This window comes from Oryza brachyantha, chromosome 4 (genome assembly GCF_000231095.2).
Source record: "Oryza brachyantha chromosome 4, ObraRS2, whole genome shotgun sequence".
Lineage (NCBI taxonomy): Eukaryota > Viridiplantae > Streptophyta > Magnoliopsida > Poales > Poaceae > Oryza > Oryza brachyantha.
In genome coordinates, this window is record NC_023166.2 from 4,330,211 (window position 1) to 4,343,775 (window position 13,565).

The 13,565-nt window shown below is 46.5% G+C and overlaps 1 protein-coding gene and 1 long non-coding RNA gene across 2 annotated transcripts; both read left to right on the forward strand.

Annotated features, from left to right (window-relative positions):
• The first annotated feature begins 3,271 nt into the window (after positions 1 to 3,271).
• On the forward strand, positions 3,272 to 4,457 carry LOC121054310. The gene is made up of 3 exons (XR_005811716.1): positions 3,272 to 3,495; positions 3,570 to 3,664; positions 4,395 to 4,457. It is a non-coding gene; the product is annotated as an uncharacterized LOC121054310 (long non-coding RNA).
• Positions 4,458 to 9,900: 5,443 nt separating this feature from the next.
• On the forward strand, positions 9,901 to 11,136 carry LOC102718544. The gene is made up of 4 exons (XM_006653155.1): positions 9,901 to 10,176; positions 10,238 to 10,373; positions 10,468 to 10,680; positions 10,751 to 11,136. Exons 1-4 carry the CDS (start codon positions 9,901 to 9,903, stop codon positions 11,134 to 11,136), a joined length of 1,011 nt encoding a protein of 336 aa, XP_006653218.1.
• The last annotated feature ends 2,429 nt before the right edge of the window (positions 11,137 to 13,565 follow it).

Consider the following 13,565-nt stretch of genomic DNA (forward strand, 5'->3'; position numbering starts at 1 on the left):
TCTGCGCAATGTGGTGTAACGTTGGCAGTGGTTCGGGTCTGTCGCAACATGGTGTAACATTGGATAAAGAGTTAACCATGTTGCAGTGTGGTGTAACGCTGGACAGTGGTTTGGGCCTGAACGTGGTTTAACGTTAGACAGTGGATAATTATTTTAAATCTTTACTTTACTTTTTATTCAATCTATTTTATTTATTGTTTTGCTAAATTACTGTCGTTTTGTGGAAGTTAACCTTATCCTATCCTTGATACCCAATTGCATTTATATATTCTCCTCTTTTGTGTGTTACTTGTTGAGTACGGTGGTTTGTACTTAGCCTTGCTTAATTTTTCCCCCACCAGAGCAAGTGCTAGAGTTTCAGTCAGAAGGTTGTTCCCAAGGTTGAAGTGAGGTTCAGTCCACCATTGAGAATGCCTGTGGTATGGAGTCGTCATCGTCAGCTGAAGCGGAAGATTAGATGGTTTAGTTTGTTTTTCTTTTTCCACTGCATTTCGATAGATAATTGTTTCTATATGTTTTTAAGTCGTGGAACTATGTATTAATTTATCATAGTGTGTACTCGGGCTGATTCCTGAACCGAGATTTAATTCAGAAATTTGGTGTAAATTTCTGGGCATGACAAACACCATCCAAAATCCAACACAAGCAAGCACATAGGCCGGACCATTCGGAAACCACAAGGTTTATTCCTGTCAAAACCTAATGCGGGCTTTAGGGAAAAACAAAGGATTTATTTCTCTACCGGGTTTCGGTGACATGGGAGGAATCCACGCAATTCCTTTTTGGATTCATTCCTCATGAGGATTAAATCCCAAAAACCAAACAAGCCCTCTAAGGAAAAAACTCTACAAGGGAATTATCCACATGCCTTATTACGAAGTCCATGGAGCCGAAAAATCCTAGATCAATCTGTGTCACTTCCCTGGGATAAAGGACACCAACCTCAGAGATCGGGATTATTTCCTTGTCTTGTGCGAGATGACACATCGATCCTTCTTGCGAGCCGACACCAACACAATGTCACACCTGACAAGATGACATTGCAGCTAGAGAAAGCAGAGGAAGATGGGAACAGGAGTGAAAGGGTAACATGGAAGCAGGGAGAGGAAGTACACTTTCACTTGAGTAATGCGTAGTGTGGGTGTGCATGACTAGGACCTAGCTGGCATGTAGCTAAGTCCCTTTGGTCCATTTAAATGGGGACAATCTCCCATGTAAACGACAAGTCATTGAAAAATAACACAGAATCAAATTCCTGTTTTATTGTTTTCCTTGCCCTGTCTCCTCTCTTGTTCTTCTCTGGTGGAAATTGCATCTGATGATCACTGGTGTTGCTATTCCTACCGATCCAGTGATGGGGTGCAATAGTGGTATCAAAGCTAACGGATCTAGCAACACACTTTCTCAGGAACTCTTTGTATGGTGGTAAAATTTCCTTGGTTCAGTTGATAATTCCCCATTAGGGCTAGGTTGATCTCAATATAGTCAGGGTTCAGTGGGCTCAGAGGAGAAAATGCCACAGCTCCCACTAAGAAGGGCTCCAAGTCCAACAAATGGTGGTGGTGATGGAAGCTATGCAAAAGTGGATTATGGCAGTTGTATTGCCATTATCGGTGAAGGTGGCGATGGTAAACTCCATTCATGAAAAAATGGCATGGACTGACCTGAAGCTTGAGCAACAAAGGGAGTGGTTGGATCGGGTACAACAACATGGATATGTCCATGGAATTGTTGAGGCAAAAGCAATCTCAAGTCACTCAACCATGTCACTGAACACCTCTGCATCCACCCTTGCTTGGAACACTCGAGAAATATTTATTTGAGGGCATTGGTGTAGAATAATATGCTTATTTTGGTGGACTCCAGCAACTCTCATACTTTTCTGGATACCACACTGGTTGATATGCTGAAGTTACCGGTCCAATCAAGCAAGTCAACACCTGGCCAAATTATTGATGGTACTGTAGTTCACTGCAATTTGATATTTGCCCAAATTTGAATGGTGAATCTAGAATCATACTTTCTGTCATGATATGATAATGTTAGAGTTGGGGGGAGGGGACGCTGATGCTATTTTCGGCATGGGTTGCATGGTTGAAAAGGTTTAGTCCTATGCAATGCAATTGGATGGACAAATGGATTTTTATTTTAATACAAGGTGGTTATCAAGTTGCAGGGGGGCTTAGCTACACAGAGTTAGTCATCCCCAATTCGGATAGTGCCTATTGAGCAAGTGCTAAATTGGCATTCAGGTACTAACGTTCGAGTTGTGACTATATTTCATCAAATCACAAATCCATTGATTCCATCACCTCCTCCTAAAATTCAACTATTTTTTGAACAATATGTTGTTGTGTTTTAAACTCCAACTGAAGTATGCTCACACCATAGCTTTGACCGTGGGATCACCCTTTTACCGGGCTCTCCACTTGTCAATTCTAGACCATATCATTATCTGAAGAAAAAATTGGTTCCATCTTCCAAACCATTGTATCTTAATAAAAAAATAGATATGACTTGATATTTTGAAACTGTTTCAAATGTTCCACTAAAAATGGAAGAAAACCAAAAAGGACTTTTAATTTGCATGTGATAAACTTTGTTCAAAATTTGAATTTTACCATCAAAATTTATTGTAGCTGTAAGAGCCCTAGGTTCATAACCAGGTATTTAGAAATTCATTTTTTTTCCTTTGGATTGCATATTTACTATATTGCAATTTGATCATATGCAATAACAAAATTAACTCTAATCGGTAAAATTAAAACCACTTCTATTTGAGCAATAACCTGAACAGAAGTATACATATTTAATATTTTTTTCAAATATTAGTTTATTTATCATCACTAAATATAAATTTTGTTGAATTTTAACTCTCTGTTTAGGCCTAACCCATTTCATCTTTTCACCAGATTTAAAATACTTGGAATTTATGTGTGAAACTTTTAAAAATGGAAACTAGGTAACTCAATCTATCTCAACACCAAAACACACATTTTTCACACTCTTGTAGCTTAATCAAATTGAATTTACCAAGAGAGGGAAATAAAATAAATCCTGAAAACTGCTAGAGTGAATATGTACTCAATTTTTCACCCACCTCTCTCACCCTCCTAAACAGCCACGACTTGGGCCCACATGTCACTGACCTTGGGTGCATCTTTAGCACCAAACCACACCCATGGATGTCCTCCCCACCTCAGGACTTAAGGGGGGCAGAGGAAACCTCTTCTTCTTCCTCCTCTTTCATTTTCACTGCTTGCCCTTTCTCTTCTTCCCCAAGCTGAGCACTCATCTCACTTCTCCTCCCCAAATCCCATCCAATAGCCCAAGATCAATCCCTGCATGTTAGACCACAACAATCCCCATTATTCAAGCTTTCCATCCATCCAAATACCTCGCACATGCATGGGTTCATGAGGAAGATCGGAGAGAAAATAGGTGGAGTTTGCTGCTGGTTGCAGTAGCAAAACAACCATGTTTTTGCTCCATTTGGTGAGTTTCCTTCCTATCCATGGTGTTCCTCTTGTGTGTGCCATTATATTGAGCCTCCCTAGCTCTCTCTACAGGTCTCCGATGCAATATTTTGGATCAAGGAACAGCTGCAACCTGTTTCTCTCCATTCCTGCGATTTCAACCCCTCTCTCTCTCTTTCTTTACTCAGGTTGCTATCACCATTTGTTTTCTTAATCGATTTGTTCTTGTTCTATGGCTGATTTGTGCTCCAACTTTCACAACCTTAGCACCCCACCACCTGCATTTCACAGTGTATGCATTCATGGACTGCTTAAGCAAACTTTTGAGTTGCCATTGGAAAGTAAGTTGCTGTCTTTGAGCTTCTTAGTCTTTAGGCTAACTAGAAATTTTAGGTTGTGACTTAATCCCTTGGTGATCTACCCCACACGTTGTCTTCACAAACCAATAGATGAGATATATTGCCATCCTCATGTTCCTCAATCCCTAAACATTCAATTAAATCATTTGCTCAAGGGCTGCAAGCAGCAGTTTTCCTGTTTTCGCTCTCTAGGTTTGATATATATATATATACCTACTATCTTGTTCAAACTCCAAACTAAACAATCCAAATAGTTTTCATATAATCATTAAACTGCACTCTTTTGTGTGAAACAAATTACAATCATGTCGATTTGCCGAACCTTGTGGGAATCGCCAAATGAGCTATTTTTATATGCAGTTTTGGCGTAGGACCATTTTCAGTGTTTGATGCTCGTCATTTTCATATCTCTTAAACAATAAGTGATAATCTAGTGATTCTTTCACCTAAATTCAAGTTAACATGTGCTCTACTCACTGTATTTATTTCATGATTTATTGATCATTTTGCATGTGCATGTTTATTTGGCTCTTATTCGCCTATTACTTCTTTTCGGTAGATTTGGAGAATCCGGAGAGTACCGAGCCATATCCAGAGGAGGATAGTGACTACCCTCAGCAGGAAGGCAAGCACCTAAGCATATAGAACCTATGCTTTCTCTATAAATATCTTTGGTTGCAAAACTTTACCTATATATATGCATGTGTTTCCTAGATGTTAAAACGTCGGTTTTGGGTGAATTGGTAGATCCTAATTATGCATTTATTCCCAGTTATGTTGCTGACCTTATGCCTTGTCACCACTGTATAGGAGTGTTAGGCTTGTTTACTTCATTCATGCTTAGCCATGCTTAGTGCTAATAGAAGTATAAGGATTGACAGTACTATCATTTGTGGTGTATAGACAACTTGTATTAATGGGCATAAAACTTGAGCACTTACACTAAATTATGGTTGATAAAATATGTTGGACTTGGACAGGTGGTAGGGCGATGAAGGGAGGTTGGTTTCCCCTGATGCAAGTAGGCCCGTCTGGGTCGTTAAGGACCGAACATTTTGACATCTATTCAAGCACCCTTCGTACTTACCACATGCCTTATTTGGGACCGGCTTATTCTTTACTAGCTCTACTGTGATTATTTATACAACTTTGGAGAGATGTGAGGGCAGGTAGCCCTTTGGAGGGCCTCGGGTGCCTATGTTGGCTGGGGGTGCCTCCCGCGTGGTGCGCCCGCCTTGGTCGCACTACACATGCACGTGACTGAGTCGTTGGGAACCCCGGCGTGGTATAGGTGGTTGGGGTGGGGTTAGAAAAGACATGTGATGAGCTTGTATCACTCGCGTACCGCATTCGATGGGGTGTGCAGCTTTTGATTCTTGTTCATTTCATGTGGGTACAGTTGTACACCTCTGATGAGAGTATAATCTATTCGAATAGCCTCGTCCTCGGTTATGGACATTGCTTGATATGTTAGTCAGTTATGTTAGCATCAAATGTAGATTAATATGGATGAGTTTGTGTTTGATGATGGTGTTGGCATGCTGTGCCATGATAGTGTGGACTTGGGTAGTCCCTTGTTATTGGTGAGAACGTCGTTTGGGCTCTTTTGCTTATGCATTTCAGAATTGTATACTTGTTGTCCATAAGTTAAAATGATGTTATATTTACTATTACTTAACCGCTTTTACTGTTATTTGCTCAATAAAATTGGCTTTAAGCAAATATTGAACCTAAATGGCTTAAGTTAAGGTAAACCTTGCATACTCCTCTCTCTCCCTTTTTTTTATAGTTTTGGGTAAGACTTGCGAGTACAATCCTGTACTTAATCCGGTGTCTGTAATTTCAGGTGAGGATTCTGGGTATGAGTTGTGTTTCTTGTGTGGTCACTGCTCTGCCGGGGGTGGTGAGGACAGTGAGTGATCCCTTCTCTTGCAGTTTGGCTCTTGCCTGGTTGGTTTGCCCTTGTCAGGTTGTGGCACCGCCGACTTTTGTTTTATGCTTTTGAGCTTTATTTGAGTCTTCCGCTGCTACTCATTTTGTGTATGTTGGGACCTTGGACCCTATGTTGTATCATGTACCTTGCCACTTATTATCCATGATATGGTACTGTTATGACTATTAATTGCTTACGATGAAAATGTGGGGCTAGTCGCATTCCTGGGGACTAGCTAAGCATGAGTAACGGGTTTTGATCGCTTGAGATAATCGGGGATAGCGCTTTGGATCGAGTCACTGGGGTATGCTTTTGGTCGCCACCTTCGAGTGGTTGATGGGCATATGACGGAGTAGACTGGCAAGCTATCTTACGATTATGCCTTGCGCTCACTACTCGGCATTCCGATTATTATAACAGAAGGTTGTCAACCGTGATCACGGACACATTGAGGACGAGTGGCTATTTATGCGTGTATGGATCTCAGTCCTCCAATAGTATGTGATGGTCACGTTGGACATTGGATGTTATAATACTCGGGGTGTCCACAGTAGCAATATGAATTTGTGCATATTGTTAAAAGGAAACTTGACTTCTTTCCTTATTCTAATATAATGATGGTATTAAGAAAGTTTTAGTGGTAATAAATGAGCTTACTTCCTAGGAGGTAAGAGTAGTATGGAACATTGGATCCATTCCTAATGGATGGTTCAACACAGTTTGGGTGTACCTTAAAAAGATCCTAACTTTCAATATATGGGAAGGAGTTTACAACCATCACGATAACAGTGGACATATGGAGGGCTTATTTGTTAAGAAGACCATTGTGATTAAGACGGATCACGAATCCTTATGCCATTTGGACTCAGGCTTTGGATTGTCAACTTCAAAATAAGTCTATGTCAAAACTAATTGGGCTTCAATACAAGTTCCAATACAAAAAGGGGATGGAAAGTCTATCAGCCAATGCCTTGTCTCAAGTAGGCCATATCTTCACCTTATTTGTGGTTCAACCTCTCATGATTCAGAAAATTCTCAACTCCTATGTGGTGGATTCTCAGGCTCAGGACTTGCTGAGAGAGCTAGTTGTTACTGTTAGTTTGCTACAGATGAGCAAGGATTTTCTTTGGTAATTGGTCTCTTACAGTCTTATCTACCGTCGGTTCATAAATTGAGAAATTTTATCACTTCAATACTCATCACTTATGTCATTCTCAATGTAAGTTTCATGGACACGATTACCTAGAGTGACATGTCATCTAAAAATGTTTGAAACTAGGATAAAACACGCCTCTCTCATTGCATAGTTTCATCTATTGTTGTTTCCTAGGTTATATGCAAGACACAAATTGTCTAGGTAACTGTGCATACAAGGTGTCGACGATCGGGGTCGGCAATAAACTTATGGGGTGGCTATCGAGCTCGAAATTCGATGGTTAGTGATGAAGAGGGAGAGGGTTTACCTAGGTTCAGGCTCTCGACGTGGCGAGATAATACCTTACTCCTGCTTGGTAATTGTATTCTGCAGATGAATCTCTCTTGCCCTCGTGGGGGCACCCCGTAGCCCTTATATAGTGGGGGAAGGGTTACAGATATGATAGAGACCTAGTCTAGCAAGACTAAGATCTATCCTAATTCGGTTATGGCTAGGGTTCGAAGTACACGGCATGCAATCCGACACATACCGGACTCCTAACCAACACCGTTCAGATATATTTTCCTTCCTATTCGGTACCCCATTGACCGTACGTATTTGTATAGTCTCCGGATACCCCCGGTATAGGTATCCCACAGGAGCCCCCAGAGTTGTTCATAGCAGCGCAAGTCGTCCATGCAGATCGTTGATCATCAGGGTTATCCCAGCGCTATATGCCTGACGTTATCCGAGTGCTTTTCAGGCGCTCCCCGAGTGCTTCACGAGTGATCCCGAGTACTCTGTGATGATTGTAGAGGTTGTGGATGGCTCCGAACGGAAGAAGACATTAGGTGCATCGAAGATGCATGCACCTAATAGGTGTAGCCCCGACTCTATGCTTAAATGCGTAATAATTAAACATAGAGTCATCTATGGACTGTTACCTAGCAGATTTTCTCCGACTTGAGCTACACTATTTCAAATGCTTCCGAACCCGAGTGGTTTGGAAATGATTTTGTGCCGTGTTTCCCCAGACATACAGCCTTTAGCTATGTTCTGCCCATGGGATAGGTCGAGCCGACTGGCTTAACCGTTACAGCCCAGTAGTTATTACCGAGTATATTCGGGTTTATTCAAAGTTTAGGCACAGGCTAAAAAGCGCGATTAAGTGCCATGGGCGATGTCGACTGACGCCTACCCGAGTGCGGCCATGAGCCCATAACATAGGAGTATCGTCGATTCCCGATTTGAAGGAAATCACGAATTTCGTATTACCGTTACAAAACTCGTGACGTTCCTTAAAATGCAGCATGATATCCGTTATGCCAGCACCGAAAATTTTGGCTCGTTCTGTCCGCAGGGGAACATAACAATACTTAGCCTAGTAACAGAATTTTCCAGCCGTTAGGCCCAGTAGCAGCCCATTTAAGCCTCCCATTACCCCATCCGTTCATCTTCTTCTCCGCCATGCTAATCACTGTAGCCCCAATTTGCTCGAGCGATCTCGCGCTCACCGAACCCTAGCCCCTGCGCCCAGAGCTCCGGCCTCTCCTCCGCTCACTGCATCCATGCTTCCCCTCCAGCCTACTGAAGAAAGCCGCCGATGGCTTCCCCAGCGGAATCAGGGAAGACGCTGTCGCTGCACGCATGGCAGTCCTCTATCATCTCCGATCAAAACCTCTCCACCCTCTCTGGAGCCGATCTGATTCTGAGCAAGGAAGTAGTCGGGTTCCGCAGCGCGCTTGGTGAGGAGTTCCCTACCCCCAACTCGCGGGAAGTGGTAGTCTTTGAGCCTTTCTTTGAGCGGGGTTTCGGGCTGCCGGTGTCCTCCTTCTTTCGGGGTTTGTTGGATTTTTATGGGATCGAACTCCATTGTTTGAATCCCAATTTCATTCTTTAGATCGTAGTGTTTGTAAATACTTGCGAAACCTTCCTTGGAATCCCCCCTCACTTTAACCTCTTCCGCCACCTGTTCATCGTTAAGCCCTAACCGAACCGAGTTCATCCATCGGTGGTGGGCGGCACTGACATTCAACTCCATGAGGGGAGCAAGAAAGCTTGGCTTTCTCTGCCCATGAAAACTTCTCTCAAGGGCTAGCACGCGGCATGGTTTTGTTGTTCCAACCTTGCCGACTCCCTTCCTCCCTTCGTCGACCATGCCCTAGTAGCCCGGGAGACCTGGTCGTCCCTACCGACTGCCGAGGAAATGCCATAGGTGAACTCGCTCCTCAACTTGATCGAGAACTTGAAGACTGTCGGCCTAGCCAGCATTTGGGTGACTCGGCACTTCATCCATCGCCGAATCCAGCCCCTTAAGGACCGGGTCCGATTTGCCTTCGATAAGCGACGGCCTAACTCAGGAGACCGCGGAGACACTTCGGTTGGCGGATATCTGGTCACGACCCCGCAGGCTGTTTGCTCCAAACACCCTCATCCTGGCCGATGCCTCCAGTCTTCCATCTCCGTTCAATGCTGGGAATGCCCCACGGCCGGTGAGTCCTCCACCCTTCTAAAGATTCGTCTTCCACTTCTCGGGTATTTGTCGCGGCCTACCATGACTTGACTCTCGTCTTGCCTACAGGACCGGCACCAGTTCCTGTCTTACCCCCTAAGTCAAGCGCTGCCCATGGTCAAGAGGGGTTCAGAAGCTTCAGTTGACGAGTCGGCCGCCAAGAGGATGGTGTTTGACCCGGACACCAAACCCGCCGGGGCGCTCGAGGATGACGACGCCCCGACCCCGGCTCGCTCTCCAAGCCCGCCTCCTTTGAGACGCTTGAGGAGGCCCGTCTTCAGGACGGGATCAAGGTAACATGACTCAGCATTTTTGCCATGATCCGAGTAGGACTCTTTCGCCAAGGTCATATCACCTATTTTCTTTGCCAGGAAATCAAGCGACATTGATCCGACCGGGCCCAGGGACGCTCAGCCCCGGGTCCGGCGGTAGCCATGCTTCCCGCTGCCTTGAGCCCGACCCCGGTCACAACGACTATCCCTGGGATGGGGCTGACTGTGGAGACGGCTCTAGCGATCGTCTCGGCCGCCGCCGCAGCGTCGCCTATGGAGTCAGACGTGCCCGCAGTGCCCCCACCCATAGGCACTGTGGAGCTGAGGGCTAGGGCGTCCGTTCCACTGATCGTAGCTACGACTTCGGCGACGCTTCCCCCGAGGTCCCGAGAGGGCCGCACCGACTGGGCCGGGATCGACCCTTCTGACGACTCCAAGGACATTGCCAAAATCGAGCGATACATCGAGAAATCGGTGAAGCTTATGAAGGTATGCTCTTTAACTGCTTCCTTGTGTGCGCGACCCTATTAACATTTGTCGTGTCATTCAGGGAATTGAAGCACGCTCGAAGGCGAAGTCGGAGGCCCTTCGATCGCTGGATCCTCAATTGGGGAACTTGGACGCCCTACGGCAGGATCGCGATGAAATCTTGGGGCAGGCGAAGGCCATGGAGAGCCACCTGCAAGGTGAGGTAGCCGACCTTCGTGTGGAGCTGGTGTCGAGCTCCGCTCGAATCAAAGGTGCAACGATTTGTCTTTGGTCGTTGTTTCTTCTTTGTAGCTGAAGGTTATCTTCTTTTGCTAGATCAAGATGCAACCTTGGGGGAGTTGAAGAAGGCGAACGCCGGGCTGCAAGCCGAGTGTGCCAAGCTGCTGGCGGGAAATGCCAAGCTTGAGGCCGAGCGCTCCCAGTTGCTGGCCTCAAAGGCCATGCTAGAAACCGAATGCACTCAGCTCAAGAAGGCCAAGGACACCGCTGTCGCTGAGCTCGTGGGTAAGTTTTTCTTTACCTCGTCCTTCGTTCCTCCCTTCCGGGCATTTCCTGACTCGTATGCTACTAGCAGATGCACAGTCCCGGGCAAAGTCTATGGTGGCGGTCACCGAGGCCAGGACTCAGGACGCTGAGCTGGCTCGGGATCGGCTTGCCACAGTTGCTCTTAACGTGCTTGGGGCGACGCCGCTGCTGGCGCAAGGCTCCTCGCCGGTCAGCATAGACGGGGTGGTCCAGCAGCTGGAGAAGATGCCCGCGGCCCATGGCACCGAGTTGCGGGAGACGGCGAAGCTAGCATCTAGCCATGCTCTTGCCATTGTAAAGTCGTTGTATCCCCAGGTGGAGGTTGATGCCGTCTGCAACGGGTTTACGGTCGACTGCGACGAGACGACGGTGATGAAGTACATCAACGAGGCGCAGAAAGCCGCGGAGTCGGTCGCAGACAACCTTGGCCTGTAAAGATGTAGGAGAACTTGTAGTAGTTAACCATGTTCTAGGCGAATTATTGGGATGTGATTTTATTTGATCTATTTGCTTTAGAGTCTTTTGCTGTGGTGTGTTTCGTCGTCATGTGAAGAGTTATCCTCTCGGCGTGTGCCTGTCCCAGCAGCTTTCGAGCGGACTTAGCTAGCGCAGAGCTTAGCTTAGCGTTACTCGGTTTGGTGGGGAGCGAGGTGCGGCAGAGCGGATGTGCCACCGCATCCAGACTTCAATTAACCAATAGTTAGAGAGCTCGTTGGCAGTAGATTTTATTAAAAAGAACCCGAAGATAGAGTACATTGTAGCCCCCGACTGGTCTTCCGAGTGGGGACCACTCGGTAAGGGCAGTCGAAGGTTTAAAAAGAAAAAATTACAACAAATCGACTATGTGTGGAAGGGACATAGCTATTCGATGTTCTATGAATTCTCCAGCAGCCTTCCGTCTTCCATCCCTAGTTGGTATGAGCCGGGCCGAGTGACCTCGGCTATGACGTAAGGCCCTTCCCAGATTGGGGAGAGCTTGTGTCGATCCTTGGTGGTCTGTACTTTGCGTAAGACTAGGTCGCTGACTAGGAATGCCCGCCCACGAACATTCCTGTTGTGGTATCGGCGGAGTCCTTGCAGGTAGCATGCCGACTGTCGCAATATCCCTAGCTTCTTCTAGTCTGTTGAGGTAGTCTTCCCTGACCATGTCTGCCATAGACTCGTTGTAGTTGCGTATGCGGAAGGATTCGTGGTCGATTTCGGTGGGTAGGACTGCTTCTGCTCCGTATACGAGGAAGAAGGGCGATTGTCCCATAGCCCCGACTGACGGAGGAGCGGAGCGCCCAGAGGACTGGTGGCAGCTCTTGCACCCATCGTTCGACGTAGGGATGTAGTTGGTCCAAGACTCTGGTCTTGATTCCTTGAAGGATCATGCCGTTAGCTCTCTCGACCTGCCCGTTGCTCTTCAGGTGTGCTATGGAGGTGTAGCAAATCTTGATCCCACGTTCTTCGCAAAAATCCTGAAAGACTCCAGAGATGAATTGCCTACCATTGTCCATAATGATACGGTTCGGAGTGCCGAAGCGGTAGATAATGATCTATATGAAGTCCCTCCCATGTGCTGAGTCAATCGTGGCGACTGGTTTCGCTTCTATCCACTTGGTGAATTTGTCGATGGCGATGAACAAGTGGGTAAACCCTCCTGGTGCCCGCTTGAAGGGCCCGACTATGTCGAGTCCCTAGACAGCAAATGGCCAGGAGATCAGGATAGTTTGCAGTTCCTGTGCTGGCACGTGTGTCTGTCTTGCGAAGAATTGACATCCCTCACATTTTCTAACCAACTGTTGCGCGTCTATGACGGCGGTTGGCCAGAAGAACCCTTGCCTATAAGCCTTTTCGACTAGCGTTTTGGCCGAGGCGTGGTTGCCGTAAAGGCTCGAGTGAATTGACTGGAGTATTTGTTTGCCCTCGTCTGGGACCACGCAGCGCATGAGGATGCCCGACGCGCTCCGCCGAAGGAGTTCTCCGTCTGACACGATATAGCGGTAGCTTCGTCGACTGACGCGTTCGGCTTCAGCTTTATTAGTCGGGAGGATTTCTTCCGTGAGGAATTTTATGAATGGGGTTCTCCAATCGTTAGTGATGATGGCGATCGTGCGATCATCGGGGTTCGGCAACTGGCCGTTATCTCCTGTATCTTCTGTTTCTCCCGGGGTTGGTTTGGGTTCGCTCTTCTTCTCGACTGTAGGCTTTGTGAGGTGTTCGACGAATATGTCGGTTGGCATCTGTAGTCGTTTCGAGCCGAGGTTGGCTAATTCGTCGGCGGCTTCGTTGTTGTGCCGCAGGACGTGAACCAGCTCGAGTCCTTCGAACTTGTTTTCGAGTTTGCGCACCTCTTGTCGGTAGGCTTGCATATTTTCGTCAGCACAGGTCCACTCGTTCATGACCTGGTTGACGACTAGCTGGGAATCTCCATGAACAAGCAGCAACCTAATCCTAAGGGATATAGCCAACCGTAGCCCGTGAAGCAGTGCTTCGTACTCGGCTACGTTATGCGAGGCCGGGAAGTGGATCTGGAGCGCGTATTTGAACTTTTCGCCGTTGAACGATATAAGCACTACTTCAGCCCTAGCCCCTAACATGCGTAGGGAGCCATCGAAGTACATTGTCCAGTGGGGGAGTTCTAGCGTGGTTTCCAGTTGCACGTTAGTCCACTCGGCAACGAAGTCGGCTAGGGCCTGTGACTTGATCGCAGTGCGAGGCTTAAAGGTGATATCGTATGGCATCACCTCCAATGCCCACTTTGCGATTTGGCCTTGTACCTCCTTGTTGTGTATGATGTCGCTGAGGGGATAAGACGTGACGACTGAAACCTGATGGGCTTGAAAGTAGTGAACAAGATTTCTTACCGTGATCAGGACACT

Coding starts and splice junctions, on each gene's coding strand:
- LOC102718544 (XM_006653155.1), top strand. CDS start 9,901: ATGGGGCTGACTGTGGAGACGGCTCTAGCGATCGTCTCGGCCGCCGCC. Junction 10,177..10,237: donor AATCGGTGAAGCTTATGAAG/GTATGCTCTTTA, acceptor CGTGTCATTCAG/GGAATTGAAGCACGCTCGAA. Junction 10,681..10,750: donor CGCTGTCGCTGAGCTCGTGG/GTAAGTTTTTCT, acceptor TGCTACTAGCAG/ATGCACAGTCCCGGGCAAAG.